The following is a 25,912-nucleotide window of genomic DNA, read 5'->3' on the forward strand; positions in this document are numbered from 1 at the left end:
GAGTGGCGCTGTAACTCTGCCAGTGTAGACATCCCCTTAGACTCTCTGGCCTGGATCCACAAATGGACTTAAGCATTACAATGCCCAGCATCACAATGCCTAGCTTTTAGGCACCTAGAAAATCACTGGACTAACAATGGGATCCACAATTCCTTATTTAGGTGCCAACTCTCTTTATACAATGAATGGGGAGAGAGAGACACCTCAGGGTGGGATCAACAACAGCCAGAAAGCTATGCAGGGAGTAGCCTAAACTAGCCAATGGGGGGTGTGTGTGTCCTAAGCCCCTCTCCTCTTACAGAGTTAGGTACCTATGTTCAGGCTGCATGCAAAACCTAATTCTGTGCCTTAGTCCCCATTCGTAACATGGAAATACTACTACTTGTCTACCTCACAGGTGCATTGTGAGGATAGATAAATACATGAGATTGTGGGGTGCTCACACGTAGTACAGTAATAAGAGCCATATAGATTCCTGAGAGAGACAGAAATAGTAGTTTTGTTTAAAATCTACTCCCTTCCTGCAAACAGCTGGAATATTAAGTCTCCAGGACTGTATCTACCTAGGTCTGTCAGGAAAGCCCACACATCCTTGAAGAAACATCATCCCATTCCTGTGGTGCTATTTGGTTCTTATAAAAGTCATTGCACCTGGGTACCACAGAGACTGATAGATACTTGGTGCAACCTAAAAATACTACATATACCGAACACACCTGGAGCTCAGCCTGCTTTTGTGAGATTTCTTCAACAGAACAAAATAAAAGCCACAAACGTCTAAATGAGAAATCATAACACATGGGCACATACTAATTATTCAGCTAATCAGGATAGGTATGTTGTCTCCATTGCTGTGTTATAAATAGATGAAACTTCTGGTTATGCTTGGAATAAGAGTGAATCCCTACTATCTACCCTATGGTGGTCTAGTCTTAAACCATTTCAGATAGGCAGCCAATACTCATGTCAATTTAAAAAGTACTGCAGGGCCAATTGGCATGAAGCTGTGACATGAGGTGTGATATGCCAGATCAGCCAGGGTTCAGGAAGCAGGGTGGAAGTTAGAAATATTTTCAGAAAGCAACTTGTTCTCTGAGCCACCCCGCAAGATGATTTTGTGCACTTTCCACTGTCACTGTGCCATGAAATACATTTCCTTAATGGCATTAGCTGGGCTGTCTCCAGGATGCATTTCATTGGCTTATAGTCTTGTTTTCATTTATTTTTTAAAAGGGCAAAACTACAGTGAGGCTCTGTGACCCTGCCAGAGCCAGCATGGAAGATAGAGAGCAGAGGGCCCAAACAGGAAGGCAAAGCTGGCAAAACAAACATCATTCTGGGATGTATTAGCAGAAGTGTTGTAAGCAAGACACAAGAAGTAATTCTTCCACTCTACTCTGCACTGATTAGGCCTCAACTGGAGTATTGTGTCCAGTTCTGGGCGCCACATTTCAGGAAAGATGTGGACAAATTGGAGAAAGTCCAGAGAAGAGCAACAAAAATGCTTAAAGGTCTAGAAAACATGACCTATGAAAAATGTGGGTTTGTTTAGGTTGGAGAAGAGAAGACTGAGTGGGGACCTGATAATAGTTTTCAAGTACATAAAAGGTTGTTACAAGGAGGAGGGGAAAAAAGTGCTCTCCTTAACCTCTGAGTCTAGGACAAAAAGCAAGAGGTGCAAGGGTGGTTAAATTGCAGCAAGGGCAGTTTAGGTTGGACATTAGGAAAAACTTCCCAACTGTCAGGGTGATTAAGCACTGGAATAAATTGCCTAGGGAGCTTGTGGAATCTCTGTCCTTGGAAATTTTTAAGACCAGGTTAGACAAACACCTGTCAGGAATGGTCTAGATAATACTTTGTCCTGCCATGAGTTCAGGGGGCTGGACTAGATGACCTTTCGAGATGCCTGCCAGTCCTATGATTCTATGACTTTATCTTGTGGCTGTATATGGCAGCATCAGAACATAAAAAGAGCAGCAAGGTAGAAGAAAATAAACATGGTGAGGCTATGACGTGAAGCCTAAACCGATGTGTACAGAACTAACTTAGAGCTGTTGTGAGATAGATTTGCTGACACCAAATGTACCAGGGAGGACACTACTACAGAAACAGTTGAACCCTCTTTTCAGGTAGATGATGAAGAGCAGACACACAATCTGGCTCATCAAATGACCTCAACAAGTTAGTTGGAACATCTTAAAGATTTTACATTTAAAACAATTCTGAATCTACCTCTCCTACCTACAACATACTCCACATTCCAGCCTCCTCTCTCCCTGCCCCCAGCCAGCCAGCCAGAAATCCATTCCTTCACCACAAGTTCCCAACTCCTCTTGTTAGGTCTGGAAGAGCTTCCCCCCACCTGCTCCCTATGCGCATTCAGAGTCATAACTGCTTAAGTTACTGACTAAGCTGTAAAAATGTAAGAAATTTTGCTTCCACTGCACTGGGGAGCCAACACAACCATGGCGGATTCTCCTTTAGTTTATGCATCACCAACATTTGTCTGTTGCCACATTTCTGTTTCATGATCCTGATTTCTCGTTGGGATGGCATGAGCCAGAAAGAACCCAGCTTGACTCTCAGGTACCATGTCGAATTTGCAGGACTGATAGGTGGACAAAACCTCATCTTTTTACTTTTAACTGGAGGGGATGTGATCTGGAGCCATTGCCAGTCAAACAAGGAACTCCAAAAGAAGGCCACTTTGTACAGAGTATAACTCTGAACTAAATGAAGATATATGAAAATGAATTTGTAGTTTTGACACTTGGCCTAACTCTGAAATAACCTGTGTACAGAACCAAATTCAGAGGGTGGTGGAATTTCATAGTGAATTGAATTCTGACAGTTTACATTGACAGCTCCATCGCATATTTTATAAATGCCGGGGCAGGATGTCTAGTGCTTTAGTTGAACACACTTTATATGAGATATAGATTTTTCTCAGAAAGGCAGCAGAATTTGATTGTGTAATTAAACTAAATCCACATTATGCCCAATAAGTGCCTTTTTACTTTTGCATTTGCATCTTTCTGCAGGCTGTATGCAGAACAAATGGCTTCTATTCCATTAACGTGCCAAGCTGGTTCAACCTACGCAAGGTAGTCCAGACCTTGGTGAAACGGGTCTGTGACACCGCTCGGCTGGCTTGCAGCAAGACGTGTCTAAATTCAGCTGACATTGGCTTTGTAATTGATGGTTCCAGCAGCGTTGGCACTGGCAATTTCCGCACTGTCCTCCAATTTGTAGCCAACATAAGCAAAGAATTTGAGATTTCAGACACCGACACCCGTATTGGAGCTGTGCAGTACACCTATGAGCAGAGGCTGGAGTTTGGATTTGACAAACACAGCACTAAGCAAGATGTTCTGAATGCTATTAAGCGAATCAACTACTGGAGTGGAGGGACCAGCACTGGAGCAGCCATCAACTATGCCTCTAAACAGCTCTTCAGCAAATCCAAACCCAACAAGAGGAAGATAATGGTTCTCATTACAGATGGCAGGTCTTATGATGATGTCAGAGTGCCAGCCATGACAGCTCATCAAAATGGTAAACTACTGCTATCTTCTGCTGCGGTGGCCCACTCCACCTATATACAGTAGCTTAACATGTATGGAGCTAAGGCAGTTAGAGTGGTCATTGCACTATGGCAGTAGATGGACTTTTGGGCAGCTCACCACCCTAAGCTATAGCCTTGTTAGAGCTAATCAAGATGAAGGTGGGTGAGTAAATGGATGGGAAGCCCGTAAGAAAATAGTGTAGTCAGATTTGTCAGACAGGATGTATCTCACACATTACAGTGCTCAATGGGTTTCTGTAGGCCTACAGATACAAGAAGTGTGTGTATGAAGCTCACTTTTGCTTTCAGTGTAGGATGTTCAAACACATTCTGTGCCAGGCTTTCAGGCAACAGCTTACTACTGTCTGACACCTTTCTGCCGTTGGCAAGACCTATTCTTCAGGGCTGACACTGCCCTTCACACCGCAGCCGGTATAAGTGGTTCAGTTCTTGTTGGACGCTCACATAGAGGCCGTAAAATAAGCGGCAATGGGACATGGAGAATTTTCCTGGTACAGAAGAAACATAGGTCTGATGTATGTGAGTCTATGCAGCTCCTTTCAGAGACCCCAGTGTAGGCATTGTATTGAGGGTGGGAGGGACATTAACTGTAACACTCAGTTTCAGAGCCTGCTGTACATAAGAGCAGCCCATTGGCTGCACCTTCTATAACGTCTCTCAGAAGCCACAGCCCAGAGTCTGATCCCTTCATTTTATGCCCTGAACATCACATTTATTGTGGGAGCAGGTTTTGTAAAATTAATTTCAAAACACACCTGGCCATTTTAAACACTGGTTGTCTTTTCAGAGGTCATAGCTTATTCCATTGGAATTGCATGGGCAGCCCAGGATGAACTGGAAGCCATTGCAACAGACCCGGATAAAGAACATTCCTTCTTCGTGGATGAATTTGACCACCTCTACAGATTCGTTCCTAGGATCATCCAGAACATTTGTACAGAGTTTAATTCACAGCCCCGGAACTGATGAAAGTAGGCAAAGCATTATACTAACGCTGGGTCACTGGGTGTCATGCAGGAGATACACAAAATGCTATACAAGTAATGCCAGCTATGAGTCCAAGAAATACTAGAAGAGTTATTCTCTGGCATTTTTCAGTTAACAAAGCTGATTTCAGCTCTATTCCCTATGCATGATAAAGCTCTGTGTAGACAAGCATTTTTATTTTACCTTTTTTTCTGGCTTCAAAACTCTGACTTGGTTGGATAGACAAAGACAGTTACAACCCTTGAAAAGATAAATCAAGTGACTCAGCGTTGTAGATTGAAAATTTGTTTCCAGAAGAGAGGTTTGAAAAGGTTTTTCAGTGTAGATCCCAGGGACATTTTCATTTGGCCTTTGTGTATTGCAGAAGCTCTCTTTAAAGACATTCTCTGTCACAGTGCTTCTCAAACTGTGGTCTGTGGACCACTGGTGATCTGTGGAATACTGCCGGTTAGAGACCAAGCTGTGTCTATCAGAGTGGTGAAGCATCTCTGTCTTCTAGCAGTGATGCTTCCTGCTAGTTGTTGTCCAGACCAGGACTCTCAGGGTTTCCAGAGATGCTTTCCAACAAAATCCAGAACACCTTTTTTTTAAACTTTGGACAGCTGTTTTATGTCTCTCTGACAGGTTTTCATTTGGTATAATTTCAAGCTGATAGATACTAACAGGAGAAAGAGCCAAACTGCAAAGTGACCTGGATAGATTAGAGCAGTGGGGTCTACAGGCATTTACTGAACTTAATGAAGTTCTGCACCTATGGAGAGGAAGCAGCTGGTGTACATACAAAATCAGGAACATGGAATCCAGAATCCCCACTCATTGCATTAGAGGGAGTTTATTTAGAATCTTTTCCTCTTAACGTTGTCCTATTGTCCGTGTCCAAGCACGATAGTTACTGCAAGAAGGGTCTGGGCTCAAGAAGGAGATACCATTGGAAGGGCCTCCGTCTTAAGTGGTACACAATATGAAAAAAGTTTGAGAACCACTGCGTTATCACCAAACCATTCCTCTTTTAGGTTTCACCCTGATGTATGGATGGAGATCAATAGCACGAAGAGAAAAGACTGTTCTAGAGTTGTTTTGTTAAGGATTTAAGAGAAACACAGTCTGACTGTATTATTGGGTATTATACATTGGCAAAAGCAGGACTTCCCAATGGTAGAGACACACACTGTAGATGAAGTATTTGGGGTTGGTTTTGTGTCTGTTGGTTCACAGAGTATGCTTGTCAATTGGTCAATTGTGCTTGACCAAGCCAATTATACTATTATGATACTGCCTTCTTAAATGAGGAACTAATCTTCAGCAAATGGTGCCAGAAGTGATATATTACTAAAGTCTTGAAAGACTTGGGCTTTAATTGGTGTCAGCTGGCATCTATTTTTTTCACCCACTAAAACTTGATAATATATGTTCATTGTTTATCACAGTTCATGGAGGGAAAGGTGAGAAGAGTTAAATATTACTTGAGAGAAACAAGACTGTTCATGAACTTCCCTGGATATTGGAATTTGTAGTCCACAATGCCCGGGGGGCGGGAGGAAAGGGTAAGAAATTAATGATGAAATATTAAATGAGTTTTTGTGGCTCAATTCTCCTAGCTACTACACTTTGAATAAATAACAGGATCTGAATACAAACATGTCATTCAAATTAATTACTACTCAAAAACATCATTAGAAATACAATCCTTCCAACCCTAATTAGCCAAAAGAAATCATTTAATCAGAGACAGAGGTGAAGGGATCTGTGCCAATCTGGAGTGATTGCTTGTAGGCATGCATTACTTCACAATACAGATACCCTGAGATAGAATTAGTAGAACAAGGAGATTATCAAGTTATTGCATTGATGAGGTTTTGCAGCCTTCCATCAGCAAAACACACACACTTCAAAGACACTTTGTACCCTCACTGGCCCGAATTCTGACACCATTCATAAACCCTGAGTAGATCAGTTTTGCGCAGGGGGTCTAACATGGGAATATGAAGTTAGGAGCAATAAGGGCAAATTTGCATGCATTAGGACATATTTTCATTTCTTTGAACATTTTAATCTTAAAAAATAGCAAACTTGATAAGCATTTACCATGGTGGTTTTCAAATGCTCTTCACTTATGTGTAACAGTTCAGTGACCATCCTCCATATCAAGCATGCAAGATTATTTTTCAAAAGGCAACAAGGTAAACCACTTAAAAAAACCCAAACCATAAACTTATTGAACAACTGTTTTGTATGGTGACTGAATGTCACGAGAATTTCATTGCCTACGTCTTTGAAGTGATCCTTAAATTGTCAGAATCCCCAAAAGTGATTTTTGGTTTTGTTTTGAAATGTCTCATTTTAAGTATCTTTTTCATAAACACTGTAAATAAAAAGATAAGGGCTTATTCTACAGTTGTGGAATTACCACTGATATCAATGGGAATCCAGTGCATAGAAGAAGTGTAGAATATATCCTGTTATACATTAAAAAACATTTACCTTGGACAGCAACCAAAGTACAGGTCATCTGTGGAAAAGCCCCTGCAAAGAATGTTTTGTTAAAACATGGGATAGTAAGTTATCTGTAAACCGTCTCATAAAAAGTTTTTTTTCTTGTATATTTGTTTGTGAAGAAAGCAGAGTTCCTTTTGTAACACATCTGAGCTACTTTAAGAGCTTTTCATAATACAAGTTGCTAAACCTTTTGCAATAAAAAACATAAAAGGTGTATGCAGTACAGCTTGCATATTGAAGACTATTTTAAAAACTGTACATCCAAATATTGTTACTGCATTTTAGTTTTTAAAATGCAAATAGGGGTTTCCTAAAAATAGAGACACCATCAAAGTTAGCAAGACCTATGGTGTTAAAATAAAAAGGTTTCTGTGCTTTTATGTTGAACATACCTGGCTGAATTACTGCAAATCTTGCAAAGATCCATGGAAGGGGAAGTCAACTCCAAGCAGTGTAAACTAGCAGAATTTGATACGCAGCACCCGAGATGGAGGTTGATGTCAGGACAGAGGGAACAAGGGGTGAAACATGTCTCACATAGCGCCTGAGGATCTTTAGGACACATCAGTGTGAAAGCTGTGGACCTCCGAGACCTGAATGGTGCGGAAACCCCCATGGTTTCCGAGTTGGTGGCTATGACACATTTGACTCCATTGCTGCAATGAAACCGTGTATGGCTAAAAGCTAAGTGTTACTAGATAAACTAGACACCCATGTAGAGCTGGAATAAGAGCCTCAGGGCCAGTTGTCAAAGATATTTAGGTATCTAACTCCCATTAAGTCACCTAACTACCTTTAAAAATCTAGCCCTTAGTCTCTCAGCTCCAAAAGCACAGGCTCTGTCATTTGATCTGAAGGAAAACTCCCTTAGCTGATAGCAGCAGCTCCTTATCCTTTTGTGAGCTAGCCACTAGAGATCATAACTCATACATGTAACCAGTACCTTAGTGATATATATGCTTTCTGCAGCCTTGCTGACTGGGCTCACTGAGTACACAATAGCAACTAATGGTGGGCTAAGCAGCATTAGGTGCCACAGCAGCTAGACAGACGATCTCCCAGAACATAAAGAAATCACCTGGGAATAGCTTGGTCCCAATAGATGTGTTTACTAATCACATGCACACACGCAAGGCCTCACTATAGCATACATCTGGTCTGCCTGACTGCCGGTGGCTTCTACCACCATGGTGAGTGCCACTGAAAAGCTCACCAACTTTTTAAAGGGATACTAACCTGTTCCTATGGACGGCACAGGGGTACCTGCTGCTCCCCCTTCCCATGCACACCAGCCACACTCACCTAATACCTCATGTCCCCCACCAGGACTTGCCACAGCAAATACTTGATATGAAACCAAGATGATCTTAATAAGAGGGATCGGGTAGATTCAAGCCCTCTTATCAGAATACAATCCCAGTGTGTGCTTCAGGTGGAGGGGGGTCTGTGCAAGACTAAAAGGAGTGGTGTGCCTGTACTATGGGCACAGTTGGCTCTGGGCAGAAGTGGTTCTGTGCCTGGGGCCCATGAGAGTGACGTCCCATACAGCTCAAGGCATGTGGAGCAGGCTCCGTCACTGCCCCACAAAATACCCCTTCCTTTCAATTCCTGTAGCGTGCAGCCTGGGTGGAGAAGCCACTGCTGGGCCAGAAGTGCAGATTCCTTACTGCCTCCCTTGGACTTTGTGGGGAGGGAAATGATGGTGGATCCACCACTGCCTTCCACATGGACCAGGAAGTGGGGTTGGAGATATTGGATGGGCTGGGACTCCCCACTACCCCTTTGGCCAGTGGCCCACTGCCCTGCAGTGACCACTTGGGTGGCTGGCTGGAATTGGGAGGAGACCCCGTATTGCTGTTGCTCTGTGGGGATTCAGCTACCAAGGCTGGCGGTAAGCTTTCAGATGGGGGGCCTTCGTATTCCCTATTCACTGCTTTCATATTTGGGAAAAGATCCCCACATTTGCTGCTCCTGTAAGAGATGGGCAGACCCATTTTCCCTTCTCCATGCTCATTGCAGCTCTTGCATTGTATGAAATATTGGAGTAATACATTCCCAGTGATCAGGGAAGCTTTTGGAAGTAGCTAGCCCAATAGGGGCCATGAGAAAGTCCTTTCTTCATGTCACTAAAGCATGGATCACCATAGCCAGGTCCACGTCCAGAGTCTCCTGCCCAGCCTAAGTGGAAAGAAAGCATTCCTCATTACTGCTGCTATCCGAGCACCCAAAATAGTGGGGAGGGGAAGGGGGAGGACTTCCAGACTGTGCATCACCTTAAGCCATAAAATGGACACTCTCTCTCTCAAGAGCAAGATCACAGTAACTGCTAGCTCCTTAAACAACTTCCCTCTGCCTATTAGCATCAGTTCTCTCATTTCTGGACAGAACTTGAGCCAGCTATTTTTCATTCAGGTTCTTAAATGTACCAGGCAGTGGGACAGCAGCGGTACAAAACTGTCTATGCTTGATGAATCATCTACATGGCTGATGGCATTATTTATAGCCCATAAAGTCTCATTCTCCCCATGTAGCTGTACCTACTTGTTAAACAGAACAAGTGACAGGACCGAGCCTTGGGGGACATTACAGATTTAGCAATGTCCCAGCCACATTGTTTAAACTAGCTCTTAGTCATACTGAAGGGCAGGATAGGTGGGTATGCTCTTCCTGCTTCTACAGCAGTTCATCCATCTTTCTGGGGTCTACTAAACGTTGTCTAGATTAACTTTTAATCCTGCAATTATTAAAAAGAGAATTTTTGTTCCATACTTTTAAAATTTCCATTGCATACACATACTTACTACCAACCTTAACATTAATGGCATTTTTTGTTCTCATGACCAATAAGACTATGCACCTACTACAACCATTAATAAGGGATATAAACCCTTATGCTTCAGTTCATAACACTCTGACAGTTTGTAGTTGGCTTTGGAAGAAACTTCCCCATGTAGGCAGGTTACTGCTAAATTGTACATAAGAGCATTTTACACTTTCCACTGAAACATCGGATACTGGCCATTGCTGGAGACAGGATAGGACTAGACACACCTTTGTTCCATTCTAGCAATTCCTGTTTTCCTACAGTGGAGGGGATTGGGAAAAGTGACAATTCTCCCAGCCACTGAAAGGAGGCTCGGGCTCTTCTCTATCCTACTCTGAACTCAGAGGAAACAGGATGTGTTTGCTAACAAGTTTTTCTGTTCAATTACATACAGAGTTTTATACCATCCTCTTCACTGAGCATCTGCCAGTAGTGCATTAAGCAACATGACTGACCTCTGTCCTGTGTGATTCATTCTCTATCATCCTCTCCACAGGGGAAGAATTGTGTGTACAAGTTTTTAAATTGTACATGCTACTGTCTGTTTATGTTAGAGAAAGTAAGGTTGAAGCACATTGTCTTACTCCCAAGATCACTGCATCACTCTGTGATAATCAACCCCCAACACAAAGGCATTTACTCTATTGGAATAATGTGTCTCTAACTCCCAGTGAAGACACTAAGCGCTGTGTGCATTAAGATTGCATAAGTGGTACGGTGCCACTGATGTCAAGATGGCATAGTCATAAACAACAGCATATGGAAATGTAGACCAAGTACAAAGAATGGAAAGGGAGATAATATTTGGCCCAGGAATAGAAGAACTGCTTTTGTAAAGGCCAAATTTAAAAGGAAAATTCAGATGATACTAACATGGCCCACAATGGAATGTGCTAATATACATCTGTAGGGCTCTTTTGGGGTGTCCCCACACTCTATATGCTTATATATTTCTTATGAGGCAAAAATATGGACACTACAAAATGTTGAAAAATAGTATTTATTAGCACCCAATTTACATGTACAAGTATATGGTACAAATAACATTTACTTGCTGCTGCAACATTAAATAAAGCTGCTCTTAAAAACCATTGCTTATTTCTGGAAGTCCATGTGATTTTGCTCAGGCCAGAATGTGGGTACAGTATACAGATATCCCACTTCACTACTGCCATATCAATATAAATACCTACATGATTACCTCAATGTTATCTCATTTTAAATTGCACATCAATATAAGCAGATCTATATAATTTTAATGACATACTTGGCTTATCAGACAAGCAAACGTAACTTTAAACACAATTGACCCCATACGTTCCACAACCAATAGTTTCATTGCAGTTCATAAAAACAGAAAAATTAGAGAGCTCCTATTGAGATGTCCCAAAATACACAAATAGGTTTTAAACGACTGCCCTGTGACTTTTCAAATTTTGCAGTTTTGTATGTATGTCTAGGATTCTGAAAATGAATTCTGAAACTCTGACACAATATTAAACTTTTAACTGATAATACAATGCTTTCATTCTAATACAAAAAACTTCCAGTCTGTTTGACGGTAAAAGCATCTCAAATTTTGTAGGGATTAACACAAGCAGTTAGATTTTCCCCAATGAATGCAAAATCCTTTTGAAATTATAGAACATTTGCAATTTATGGATTCTTATTATTGGGAGAACTAGTAACTTTGCAAATTTAAAAAATGGATATATCACTTTTAAAATAATTAATTCACTGTGTACAAAAGAGTAGCATATACCACCAAATCAGCATGGTTATAACTTTTACATAATCTCATACTAAACCATAGACACAAATTGACAAGCCAACAGAATTACTCAACAAATAGATATTTTCCATCTGAGCCACCATTTCACAAAGCACCTGCAGTCTGATACTGTTACACCAAAGTAGTCATTCAGGACACTCACAAGTGCGCAACATAAGAACCCCAAAGTAACATGCATGCTCAATCTTTCTCCTTGTTAATTGTTTTCAAGGATGTGTTTCCCACATTACTCTTGCACCCTTTCACAGGAGCTACACAAAGTACAGATTTAGGAATGTGACAGCTATAGTCACTAATATTTTGTAGTCACCACCTGTAATCTGGGTTGCCAACCCTCCAGGATTGACCTGGAGTTTCCAGAAATTAAAAATTAATCTTGAATGAAAGATTATGTCATGTGAGCAAACTTCCAGGAACATGGTCAGCCAAAATTGGCAATCCTATCTATATTTTAAAAGGGGCATTACCAGATAGCTTTGGTCCCAAATATAGTTTTTGTTTTAGGAAAAAAATGAAGTACAGGAATCAAAACAAGAAACAAACTGCATTAATAGTGAAACATATTTAAAATTACTTCAGTTTTAACTATGAGTAGTATTAGTTCCAGAGGCAAAGAAATTTCTTTGAAAGACTGTTTTAACTTGAGTGCCTCTTTAAAAAACCAATTGAAGATATTAATGCAAAATACACTGCAAGCAGTGCTGAACATGAATATCCATGTTAAGAAGTTATTATACCTATAATTAATAGAAAATATTACACTGAATAATAGTTTTATCATCCTGTATTCTTCTACAAGTTGCTGAGATGCATGATTTAAGGAAACCACTGCATGTAGTACAAGACTCCCTGTCAATCCACTCAGGCTCCAAAGCTACAAAATGTTACTTGTTAACGTACTCTTTTTGTATTTTCAGAAGTAAATTGCTCCAGATTGCTAATGCTGAAGCGATATCCCTGAAATCTGTTTATGTTTGTTGTAAATGCTTGACTGAGATGAAATAACATAATTTTGGGAGCTCTACATTTGAAAAAACAAACTACATGTAACGACCACAATTTCAATGAAAGATAGAATATAAAAATAAATTCTTAATGGAAAAATGTCAGCCTGAAGTCCATCATTTATCCCTTATACAATATTTTTGGCTGCTTTTAGTAAGTAAGCCACAAAAGTAATGAATCTATTTGGTTTGGCAAGAAATTATCCCTTCCCTTTTAGAAAAGTACAAATCCAGCTGTGTAATTCTTTTTTTAACCTTTCAGCTTAAGACTCTGGTGCTAGGACCAAGGATTTCTCAGACTCTGAGCAAGTAATTTTGGGAGCCTGCAATTCAAGGTGAATGAATGCAAACAAACAGGACTTTTAGGCCTTGTCAGCACAGGGCTTTGAACAGTTTAAAATACATGCTTAAGCATGGGGTAAACATGGTTGTGGTCTTACTGTGTCATAACAAGTCTTGGCAGTGTAGACAGCGTCAAATTGGTTTAAAAAATATCACACTAGCTCCAGTAGAGACCTGCATTAAAGCATATTTTTTAATCTAGCTACAGTATGGATTGGTTTGTCCATGGCAACAAAGTATCTTTACTGAAAATGAGCGAGATTAAAACCAGGTGTGTGCGGTAAAATCTTTTACTGGACCAACTTCTGTGGGTGAAAGAAAGAAGCATTCAAGCTACCCCACGCACTTTATCAGTATCTGAAGAAAAAGTAGAAAAGAAAAAAATGTCTCTTTCACCCACAAATGTTGGTCCAGTAAAAGATATTACCTCGCCCCTTTGTCTATCCTGGGACCAACACGACTACAACAACACTGCAAACACCAGATTAGAACCCTCCTTGCATCATTCAAAGGGAGTTATACTGAGAACAGAATCTTAAAGTAAGGTCTTACATTGTACAGTACTTCTCAGGCTTCAAACAGACTTTAAGCAACAAAATTAAGTCAGCAGGTAGAATAAAAAAATAAGAAAATTCACTAGAATCAGAAACTAAAATTAAAAATAAGTAGGTCCAAAAAAGCTTTTTTATTCTAAATAATGAAAACTCAGATGCTGTAGTCCTATAGACCTGAAATCCCACCTGTCCTTCAGGAAAAGTGTCTAAACAGGAAGTCGCTCTTAATCAATGCAATTCACCCTCCAAAGCAGGAAGTCAAAAACAGATGGGATTTTAAGGCTCCGTGAATGTATAGTTTATGGAAGAGATTCAAATGGTAGAACAAACAAGACCATGAAAAAGGTGGCTACTTCAGCAAATAGTTGTTAGTAAACAAGGAAAAGTCATCATTTCGCAAGATTTTCACTAACAGGAGCAGACCCATTGACTGAACAGGAGTACTTGCCTGAGTAAGGATCACTTAAATAGGGGTTTGATCGGGCTCATGCCTTAATTTTTCACCACCCCTAAGCTTTCCCCATTTTCTTCCATTTCATGTCAGGCCACCCTTCAAAATTCAGTTTCCCTCCAACTACCATTTTTCTAGTTTGTAGACATACCCCACAGGCAGGCTGATGGGAAAAATGTTGTCTACTACCTTACTATTTGTTACCCTTAGTCATGCTGAGTAGTACCTGACATTGCAAGGGGTTTGATTAGCAGATTACGTGCAATTTATAGTTACCAGTGTTGTTCTATAAACCTAAATCCATTTATACCACAGAAGTCAAGTTATGTCACTTTTCAGTGTAGCCTCCGCCAAAAAAATACACAACAAAAGTCCGAGTAAATGGTAAATTCTCAACTCCTTATGGGACAGGGGAACTATCCAAAACATTTGCCTCAGGGAAGAGCAATAGATTTCAAAAAATAAAACAAAAACAAAACTAAAACCTTACTACAGAGTTACTCTATGCCACTCAAGAGAGAAGTAGTTAATTTGACTGTAGCTCTGAAGCTTACCATCAGGAAAGGTCCAAGAGGTAACATGAATTAACTATGTTACAAATTATAAATTTTTCTAACAACAATACTGTATGTTCATCTATCTTAATGTCATGGTCTGATTTTTCCCTTTTTAGTAGTTGTGGCCAAATAATTTTCCATTTAGCAGCCTCAAATTTCAGAATGTATTTTTAAATGTTGTATTGTAGTTAGTTTCCACAGTTATTTCCATTTTGTATTTTCCCGATTTAATGAAGAGTTCCATTTCACCTATCTGAAATATATACATGTTCATAAACTGACTCATGAAATATCTTTGAATCACTGTTCCCATTCATACCTTATTTGCATGTCAAAATAAATATAAAAAGCTGTAGCATCATTTAGTAACGTGGTAAAATGGCAAAGACACTTGTGATCACACTGGAAATAAAGCAAAGTTTCCAAAGCTAAGCTTAGAATGGCATTGACAGTGCATTTATTTGTATGGAATGGCTTGTTTATAATGAATTAAATGCAAAAATATCATAATTATTTATATAACATTGAGGTCGTGATCTAAATCCGCAAAATCATGCGCATTCAGAAATAAGGCTGAAAACTGGTCCTGCACTCCCTCCTTTGTGATTAAGTTCTAATCCTATCACAGTACATGAGAACAAGTCACCTATTAATATCTTTATGGCCTGATACTGCAAATTCTTACATATGTGCTTAATTTGAAGCTCATGTGTGGTCACACTGAAGTCTCTGAGGAGTGTGTCAAAGTTAGATTGGATCTTATATATGAAAAATAAATTAAAACAAAACACCATTTTATTTTCAAAGATTTTGTTATAAGATACCACAAATCTCTTGCTGCCCCTTCTCTAGTGTATGTTTTACTATTTGACCAAACTATACTTTCTACTTTGGCACAATAGGGCAAAATTTAGAATTTAAAATTGGGTCTTAAAATATCCTACAATCAGTGATAGGCAGACTTCACACAAGTTGACATTCATTACATAAAAGTCTTTAGAAGTGCTTGAAAAAGATGCGAGATATGACGTTTATGCTTGCTAATGAATTTTTGGTTTCCTTTAGGATGGATTCTAGTAACGTGCTTGGAATCCAGTGCTCCTATCAAAAAATGATGCATGTATTTTACATTAATGCATGGTTTGTGGAACTCCCTAAATCAAATGGTTAAGGTAGCTGAGAATTAGAAACATTTGGGATGAGTTCACACTGATGTATTGAAAGTAGTATGTGTTTAATTACTTTAGATTTTATTTATTGAAAAGGACAAGTTTTTATTTATGTGGAATTTGCAGCTTCTACATCTATGGTTATGGTTTAATTACAAAGCTGAATACTGAACAATTACACACTTAGTAACGCAACCGTATTACGCTTGGGAATACTTAAGCTGTAACATTACTTTAATCACACACTGCACCCTAAAAAACAACTATAGGAAATGAAGTTTATTTCTAATAAATTTGTTAGTCTCTAAGGTGCCACAAGTATTCCTGTTCTTTTTGCGGATACAGACTAACACGGCTGCTACTCTAAACCTTTCTAAAGAAAATGTTTTTTTATCGAATGAATTAAACTTAAATGTGATCTGAAAATCATGGTAGTCCTAGGTGACTTTTATAAACAATATAAATGAAAAAGACATTTGAACACTCTGATTAGGATTTTACTTGGCATGTCACAGAAGTTTGTCTTTAAGGTACCAAAAAAAAAAAAAAAAAAAAAATGCAGTGACTAAGACACTATAAAAGTGAAGGAAATATTTCCCATAATACTTAATCCAAGGTGTGTCCCAAACGAGTCTAATCCTTTTGCACAAGAAAGTATTTTAGTTAGCTGACTCATAACCATACAAAAATAGCATATGGTTTATCTTTGTAAATTGGAAGTGAAAAGGAGGATGTTTAAGCCTATTAGATCATTTTCACCAGATAAAGGGGCTGCAGTTTCTCCTTTCAACTGGACTTTACTAAAAACAAAAATTAGTAACAGGTTAACCTACACTGAAATTTCTATGAAATAACACTACAAAATTGTCATGTGAACTTGTTGTGGAAATAGCATAATGGCAGAATGTAACGCATCATGGATATGGAAATTTTAGTGGAAATACTGCAAGGATCAGAGTTGGGTCCAATCCTATGAATATTTTCATTGGTGGCCAATACACATTAATGAAATTTACAGACTATACTGAATCGGGAGGAGTTGCACATAACTAAAGAAGAAACAACAACCTGGGAAGCAATAATGCTGAAAGTTGTCTAAAGAAGATGGCGGATACAATTAAGATTTGAGTTTGCGATCTGACACAGCAGCAAAAAGGCCAGTACAATTTTGGGCTGCGTGAGCAGAAGCATCACATCACAGAACACGGAGGTTAACAGACCCTCCCTACACTGCTACTGATGGCACTGCATCTGGAATGGTGTGTTCACAGTTTTGGACAGCAAGTTATGAAGAAATAAACTGACAAATTGAAAGGGCTGAAATGATCAGGGGTTGTAGAGAGTTGACTCGTAAGGAAAAAAATGAAAAGAGCTAACATGTATAGCTTGCCTAAGAAACAATTAAGGAAGGGATATGATAAGCGTCTACAGATACCTTCAGGGTGTAAATACCAAGCATGGAGAGGAAATATTCAGTACAAAGGACTATAAATTGGAATAATGCGATGAAATTAAGAAAATAAATATTTAGACTGAATACCAGGTAAAACTTTCCGATAGTGAGATATCTAAGCATTGGAGTAGTCTTCCAAGGGAAGTAATGAAAGCCTAATCATTTGGGACATATATAAAACCTCACTGGTCAAAACACTATGAAAATGCACAATAGGGTAACAATCCCACTTTGTCAGGCTGATGAACTAAACTCCCTAAACAGTCTTTTCCATCCTTAACTTCTATGATGATGTTCAGAAGAGCTGACAGGCTCATGCACAGTATCCTGCAGTCCCACAAGTACGTGAGCAGATACAGTAAAAAAGACATTAACATCAATTATGAAGACCAGCACAAAAATATATACTCCACAACCTCTTTGTAAGGCTACATTTGTTTTTTTAAAGGCACCTCATCTTCTAGCTATTGCCAGCTTTAAAAGATTCACTTTTCAGTTTGAGCAAGAGCTCAACAGTAAGAATGGAACATCTTTCAATTCACATTTGACTATCCACTTTTTCTTACATTCAACTTTTAATCAGTTAGAATGACAGTCTTTAAAAACAAGCATGCTGGCCTATTAGTTTTATGTACAGCAATCTAAACACCTGTAACTATGTATTATATTTTGTAAGCAAACAGCACAACATTCATTTCATACTTATCAACATCCTTTGTATACACAAACTGAGAACTCTTAATACTAAAACATTAAAATGCACCCATGAAATCTTCCCTTACAAGACAGATTTAATACATGTTTACAATATATATATACACATCTATAATATACATAACTTTTAGAATTTTTCAAATAAATCTTTGTAATTTCCTTTCCAAAAAGAAATAAAATAATGACACTGAAAGAACAAGTCAAGTACACAAATGACTTTTCACAAAGTTGAATGCTCAGTTTTGCAGCCAGATTTCCCCTTTTTATCATATAAAACTAAATAATTTGAGTTATTATAGTAATCTGTTTAGTGGTAAAATTCTAATGTTATTTAATGCAAATATATTGTACATCAGTATCACAAACTGAAATATCTGAATATGCTGAGCAGTAAAAGGTATTCCAGGGTATTTAGCATTAAATATAATACACTGCAGGCTCAAACAGTTCAGGGCAACTTTTTATCATAAAGCAATAGAGTGACATTGAACTCCCTATGGTAATCAATGGGGAGTTCTGCCTAGTTGTGGTTCTGCTCTGAACAGTCACTCTAAAAATAGCATTGTGTCCTATGTTTACTGTGTTTCAATGACTCCTATTTCCAAAGTGTCAGTTTACAAGAAAAGATTTCTTTATTAACTTCTAGCCAAACTCAACCTGAGATTTGAGAGTCAGGCTGGGTTCTTTTCTTCTCACATCATCACCAGTAATAAAGAATCTGCAGAACTAATTACATTTCACAAGTGGAACTGACGACACCACTGCCTTAAATGGATTTACAGAAAGGTAACAACGTCTGATGGTTCCCAGTAGAATACACTCCACCTTACTCTTTCTCACCTGCGATGACCCTTCAGGGACAACAGGACTAAAAACCACCAAACTTATTTCTGTCATGAAAGTAAACAAATATACTGAATAGTAAACTGAATATAGTGAGGGATCAGATCTGCTGAGTAAAAAGGTGCCGTTTTTAAACGGTCACTTTTCACATAACCGCACTTTAAAGATCAGTGGCACAGCATGCCCCATACAGGGGGACATTTCAAAAGTTCCAACGGTTTGAAAGTTAGGGAATCTCTCTAGAACTAGTAGAATCTTTAAAACTGGTGGAACTTTGTAAAGGCACCCACTGCATTAATCTGATAGCAAGACTCACACAGAGCACTATGAATCCATGTTTATTCTTAAAATGAAATCATGATTTTCATCTACAGTGGCACCCTTTTTTGTAGGAACGGGAAGAAATGAAGATGTGTTGGCTAAACTGTGTTAGAGGTTGCTGTGGGAACTTGTATTTCAATTTCTTGTGCCTGACCTCCAACAATAAACAGTATTATACATTTGAATAAATTAAATCCCTTATTACAGTATATACAGACTGTTTCAGCCTGTCTCCTTAATTGTGGTTAGCCTATGGCCTAAGCTTCTAGCCACTTGCTATCACATTCTTTCACAAAATTAATAAAATGTATACATTTTCTGCAAACTAAATATTTGCTGTATAACATAATAAATTGAACAAAACATTACTGCATTAATAATTTTTAAAATTTAGTAATTTTTTCCTTTTAACCAAATTTATCTTATGCTAGCAGCCAAGTGGGCTGAGATTAATTATCAGCTACTTTCCTCTAAACACCATCTAGTCATTAATACCAAAGGGATGAACAAGTGAAATTCATATGGTAGCCCAATGGGCATGTGAATGGTCACCTTTTTAGGTTACTTAATTTAAAGTACGCAGTTTATAAGATTCCTTGATGAGAAACACTTGGAAGTTCCCCTCCCCTCTCCCTGCAGCACTCAGGCCACCTATTTACTTGACCATCCCTCTAGTGTCCCACTTTATTAGCAGAGAATACAGAGACCTAGTTTCGCCCAAGGCCTGCCTGGACAAATATTCACACCCTCAGAAATAAAAGCATTTCTTTTGCTGACATTTGAAACAGAGTATCCAAGCTCTCAGCACCAGCTGAGTTCACAGAAACCTGAAGAAACCTTAATTTAGAAAAGAGCACCCTGCAAAAACTAAACCATTACAAACGTTCTCTTAATTTCAGGGTAGAAAATGAAGATCCTTGCTCATGTCTTCCTCTCTTTTGTGCATCTGGTTAAATGTACAAGACCTAGAGCTGAAAGGGAAGCACTGTGTCATACGAAGACCTTAGCCAGAGCATCCGCTCCTGCACTGGCAATATAACATTTGGATGGGTGAAATGCCACATCATGAATAGACTCATCAAATTTTTTGCGATGAGCAGTAAATTCTTGAATACAGGTTTTGCTTTCAAGGTTCCATAAGCGAATTGAACAGTCATGACCTACATAGAGAAAGATGGAAATATGTTTTCTTAATTGTAATAAACATTAAAGTTATTATGATAAAGGAAGAGGTTAACATTTGATGTACTTACTGCCAGACATCAAATACAAGCCATTAGGATCAACAGCTAAACTTGTGACTGCATCTAAGTGGGCTACCATTGCGTGGATCAGTTTTCCTTTGAAAGAAAAGATTATCCATGTTATTTTTCTACAGTTCATTTTTGTAATTCAACATATTATGGCAATTTACTTTGTATGACCCCACTGAATCTGAAAGAGAATGAACATTTTAATTCTGTCCATTGCTTGTTCTCACTGATTGGAGCCTGTCACATTTTGTATTATATTAAAGAAAAATACTCTCTCATGACTCGGTAAGTATGGTTATGTATCAAGTCATTTTATATTGTTCATTTGCTTAAGTGGTCAACACTTCTGAAGTCAACAACTGTGTTAATCCATTGTACTGCATATAGAACACACGCCTTGTGGACTCTAACAATCAATAGTTTTCCCTGAGCTAATGTTGCAGCCAGAGTGAATATACAAATCTCTGCTTCCTAACTGACTTAGAAGTCAGTTATTCAGCAATAAGCCACAACAATGTGTGCACTGGTATGCAACCATACACATTTTGGGTAAATACAGTTGAGTGCCTTCAACCATTCCAAAGCGGAATCAGTCCTTTACTACTGTTGAGCCTTGCATGACTTACTGCTATTATAGCAGCTCCTTCATTTAAAAACATACAACACACTTGTGGCTTTATCTATGGAATATATTCTTCTATTGTGGAAGGAAATTAACAAGCGAAGGGTAAGAAAACAGGAAAAAGGTTAAGGCTTTTTTGTCTACTTGTTCAATTTTTAATAAATAGGTTTATTTATTTTCATCTTTTCCCCCAGCTTTTACTATCCCTTGCCATGAGCTTACACGATACTTTAAGCTCTTGTGTTTTACTGTAAAAACAACACTGGGAATACTGAATCATGTGCAATACAACTTTTAAGAAAGAAAGTGAATTGGCAATAGCAAGAGGGCCACAGATTGCTGGGAAAGGATTGGTTTACTATTGTCATTGAATCCCACAGCACCTCTGTGCAGGTCACTGGATCCCTTAAAACTGACCTGGGAACATAAATCCAGCTCCCAGCCCAGACTTTTAAACTGAATTAAAAACTGCGCAGTCGATCCTGGAGAAGAGGCCATTTTCCTTGAAGCAACACTGCTGGAGGATCGCTCCCATTGAGTCTGGAGCAATGTCACTAGTGGAACTTCACAAGGAAACTGCCGCTTCCCCAAACAGGCCAGGCCAGGCCAGGCCCAGCAATCCTTCAGAGATGCCTAGGCTGCTTTTAACTGCTTATGAGGATCCAAGGAGGCAGAATTGGGGGCGGGGGAGATGAAAAATCAGCAAATGAAAGTTTTGGGGAAGTTTCCCAAGAATGAGTTTCCACTAGGTCTGTGCAATAGCCCTATAGAGGAAATGTGGAAATCACTACCACGTGAGACACTTAAAACCAGAAACTGCAGACTGCAACAGTGCAAGTTTCACAACATTTCCTCACAATGTCTTAATTGGATGGGCTTCCTAAGAGGAAGTCTGGGTGGATAGTTCAGTGTCAAAGGTCATTCAATCCTTGACCTATCTCATAAGAATGCCAAAAAATTACTATGAGAGTGTGTTTGTTTTGTCTTACATAACTACTATGGACAGTATCTGGTGAAAGAACACTTACCTGTATTGTTGTCATAGAATTTGATGTGCCTGTCTTCATGGGCAGTGATACTAATAGGAAGAGTTGGATGGCTGACAACTCTGTTTATCTGGCAGGAAGAGTTAGCGGCTATGAAAAAAATATTTAGTGAATCTCTAAAGACTGCAAACTCCAGCACACATGTTCCTTTGAAAGAATAAAATTAGTAACAAGTTTTGGGTTAAAAATTCTTCATAGGCAGTAAATCTACCACATGTCTGTAATGGAAGCTCTCTCAAGTAATAACTTACTTTTATATAGTGCCTTTTATCCTAAATCATTCCAAAGCACTTTAAAAGTGACACACATGCACACTCACGGTCACTCAGACATACTTACCTACATTGATAGGCTTCCATATAATATCCATGCATGGGGATACACAGAGGACGGGTTTCGCTATGGATTCCCCCAACCTGTTTCCTCTGCTTTAATTTTTACTATTACTGCAACTGCTTAAAAATATGCCAATAGAATTATGAGTCTCACAATGCATGTTCAAAATATGCATTTCTTCTGACCTTTTATCAGAGATATGTGGTTCACTGTGCTGCTGGAGCCCTGCATGAGGTCCAGAGGATTAGCTGTAAAATTATCCATCACTACTTAAAATCCAGCAACTGCATTTCACTCTATAATTTCACCTGTCACACAACTTGCCTATTTTTTGTGAACGTACTCTCAGTTTGAGTAAAATAATACAAGCTTTCAACAATAAAAATATCAACCTCTCTCAAGAAGGAAATGTTTTCATTTTGGATACATACTGGAATCTATGTTGGACTCCAAGGTAAGAATTCGTTGCCGTGTCTCCATGTTAAAAATGCAAGTGTGCCCACTGTTAAATGATGCTACCATGTGGCTTGGGTCGCTGCTCACAAGGTCCACAGAAGAAGGGATTCCCATTTCTACAGAAAAGAAGCAAATTTTTCAGAAATTAATTAGTTGGTAAAAGCAGAAACATTTTGGTATAAAAAATGATATAGTTTCATAATGTTATAAGGGAAAAGTTGTTAACACTGTCCAAAACTATATAATTTTCAAACATTACTTATCAATTGAAACACTGACTGCCATCTTGCACTTGATAATATAATAAATACAAGTCATTATTTGAAGTGATACTCTACAGTGGTTCATTACAGATTTTATTATCTAGAGAGCATAAGGACCCAGAATCTAAGCCCATACCGTCTAGTATGGTCACCAGCTTAATCTTATTTGGTGGATATACTATCTCAGAGAATATTTTTTATTAAGATACTTTATTTAGAGCTTGGGCTGGGATAGGAGATCCATTTCTACTTTGAAGTCTGTTCATGGGAAGGAAATCTTTTCTTGCATGGAGCTCTAAGACGAATTCCCAGAGAAAAAATATCTATGGGACAAAGTTAGAGGACACAAGTAACTTAAGGGTAAAAATACTTACAAAAAAGTTGCAGTTGTTTAAAAATTACTATTAAAACTAAGGTGGAGTCCTCAAGAGCAGGATGGAGGAATGTGTGGGACAATAACAGAAATTAAGAGTTTAAACAGCGATGCAATAAGCGTTTAAGTAGGAAATTATTCTGTACCTTGATTATCATTAAATATATTAAGAGCTGGAGCAATTTCTGAAGCCTTCCATAAACGTATGGTGCCATCTGCTGAGCAGGATAGTAAACGCTCGTGTGCTCCACTGTAAACCAAGCCCCATACTGCATCGGTGTGGCCTACAAATGCACCTCTTAGAACAGACGGATCTGTGAAAAAGGTGATAGGCGATAAATGTTTTGAAACAAAATTTAAATAAAAAAGGAAAAAGCATCCAATTAAAAGTTATTCCTTTGGCTGTGAATAGAATCAAATATTAAAAACAGAGGATCTGGCTGGGCCTATCACTGAAAAATTTAGCTTATTCAGTTAACGGTACTCAAACTTCACTAGGGTATCTGGAATTCAGTTACATAATTTGTATTTTTAAACAATAAAATTGGCTTTTACAACATCTCTAAAAGTCCACTTCCTATATACTGCTACCACTAAAACTCTTACTATCTTGTACTGACAACTGCCACCTCCTCCTTTCTGGCCTGTGCTTCTTTCCTACCCGTTCAGTATATTCAAAATACCGTAGCGCATAAAGCACCTTCCTTTTGTGGTGCTCTCCCTGTCTCTCTGCTCCTTGAGTCTTTTTAGTGGGTTAACATCTCTTTCTAAATCGAGGCCAAACTCCTCAGCCTCATCATAAGGCCCTATACACACAGCTCAGACCCTGCATATATTTTAAGCTATCTTCTGTCCCTTCTTGCTCCCTATGTGCACTCTGCACTTTAGTGTTCCCCAGCTGTTTCCTTTTCTCAATTGCAGCTCTATACCTTTAACCATTTTGCCACCAATACTTAGAACAGACTCTTTATGTGTAGGCCAAGCAATCTTGATCGTCTTCAGATTTGTTTCTTTCCACTATTACACTTTCTTTAATTTATAACACAATCCTAAAAAACCTAAAACTTACCAAACACTAACGCAAGCAAAAAATAGGTCTGATTTGGTTTTCTTGCAAACCCAGTCTCCCAAAACAGTATTTCCTTTCCAAAGTTTTTCTTTTCTCCCCATTTTCCATGACCACCACTGTTTGTTTATTAAATTCTCTAATTTACACTTAAAGGTCCTCAGCATAGCTCATCTTCCTACATGTTTCTACAAAGGTGTTCACCTCAATGGTATTATAAAAATAATAAGAAGCACTTAGAAAGGGAGAAACATTCTGATATCTTCAGAATGTGCACAGAGGATGAGAAATGAAAGGATAATTCTATGTATTCCTAGGCTTTTCCAATCTGAAAGTGTTCATGTATAATATCAACAGAACCAAGAGAAAAAAATTGAAGTTGCAATCATGCCACATGAGGGAGAAGTTAGCATTCAAAAGTTAAACGTAAATTAAGATTAAAATGCCATTAATAGCACGTCAGCTTATTTTTCAAAAGCCAACTTTCATACAAACCATACATGAAACAGCATGTTAAGAAGTCTCTTGACATAGCCTTTGTTCTTTGTTAAACTGGCAGGTTTTGGTTTTAGTCAATCCAAGAACTAAAGCAGCAGTTTACTTATGATTTGTCTAAACGACGAGTTAGCGCACAGCAAACTGGTGTGCTGTAGAGTCACATTGCGGCTTGCATGTACTAACTCACCATGTAGTCAAGCCCTTAGATACTAAAGCCAATAGTAACCTTTTTCTTTCAAATTCTGAATACCACTACGCAAAACAGTTCACAGTACTGCTAAATCCAGCAAAAGTTCAGGTTTTCACTGGATACCTCATTTTCACTCGCTAAGTGTCTGTGACAAAAACGTACCAAGTGTGACAGAAACGTACCATAAGAATCATAGGGGTCAATATTTGGGTTTGTCGTATTCCAGGCCTGTATGAAGCCATCAGTTCCTCCACTGTAACACTGCTCACCATTACTGCTCATTACCACACAGAGCACTGGGCCACTGAAAAAACCCCACAGAAATCAAGTTATCAGTTTCAACTCTTCTCACTGATTAAATGAAGAAAAATAACTTAAATTGCTGTTCAAACAAAACATTTGGCCTTGTGAACTCTTAACTGAGACTCGCTAGGTGGATACATGCAACAAAAACACCGCACATTTCAGGTGGTATACAATACAGTGCTTTTGACTTTGGCTAAAAAGGCTCCCCCACCTCAACGTCCCGTCATATCATTAAAGTTAGACCAAATTAATGATTAAATCAATTGCATGAAGTACAAAAGCAGCATTAATGACGTGCCTGTCCCTACCAGTTTTAAAATATAATTAAGTTTAACTATTTTGTCTGGGAAATTGTACATCTGAAGATCTAGGATGGCTTCTGAAAGGGATTTTCATGCTTTAACTCACTG

General features: G+C 38.7%; 2 protein-coding genes across 6 annotated transcripts in view; one reads left to right on the forward strand and one right to left on the reverse strand.

Annotated features, from left to right (window-relative positions):
- Positions 1-10,884, forward strand: part of VIT (vitrin) — an 83,341-nt gene extending 72,457 nt beyond the window's left edge. For all 3 annotated transcript variants that reach the window (XM_048843689.2, XM_075126993.1, XM_048843686.2), the window contains 2 exons: positions 3,042-3,555; positions 4,374-10,884. In XM_048843689.2, coding sequence (XP_048699646.1) covers positions 3,042-3,555; positions 4,374-4,552 — 693 coding nt within the window. In that variant the 3' untranslated portion in view covers positions 4,553-10,884. The remainder of the gene's footprint in view (positions 1-3,041; positions 3,556-4,373) is intronic.
- STRN (striatin) overlaps positions 10,880-25,912 on the reverse strand; it is a 106,603-nt gene continuing 91,570 nt past the window's right edge. For all 3 annotated transcript variants that reach the window (XM_048843683.2, XM_048843684.2, XM_048843685.2), the window contains 6 exons: positions 25,379-25,500; positions 23,589-23,756; positions 22,782-22,922; positions 21,997-22,104; positions 20,347-20,433; positions 10,880-20,253 (listed from right to left, as the gene is read on the reverse strand). In XM_048843683.2, coding sequence (XP_048699640.2) covers positions 20,084-20,253; positions 20,347-20,433; positions 21,997-22,104; positions 22,782-22,922; positions 23,589-23,756; positions 25,379-25,500 — 796 coding nt within the window. In that variant the 3' untranslated portion in view covers positions 10,880-20,083. The remainder of the gene's footprint in view (positions 20,254-20,346; positions 20,434-21,996; positions 22,105-22,781; positions 22,923-23,588; positions 23,757-25,378; positions 25,501-25,912) is intronic.

This window comes from Caretta caretta, chromosome 3 (assembly GCF_965140235.1).
Source record: "Caretta caretta isolate rCarCar2 chromosome 3, rCarCar1.hap1, whole genome shotgun sequence".
NCBI classification, from domain to species: domain Eukaryota; kingdom Metazoa; phylum Chordata; order Testudines; family Cheloniidae; genus Caretta; species Caretta caretta.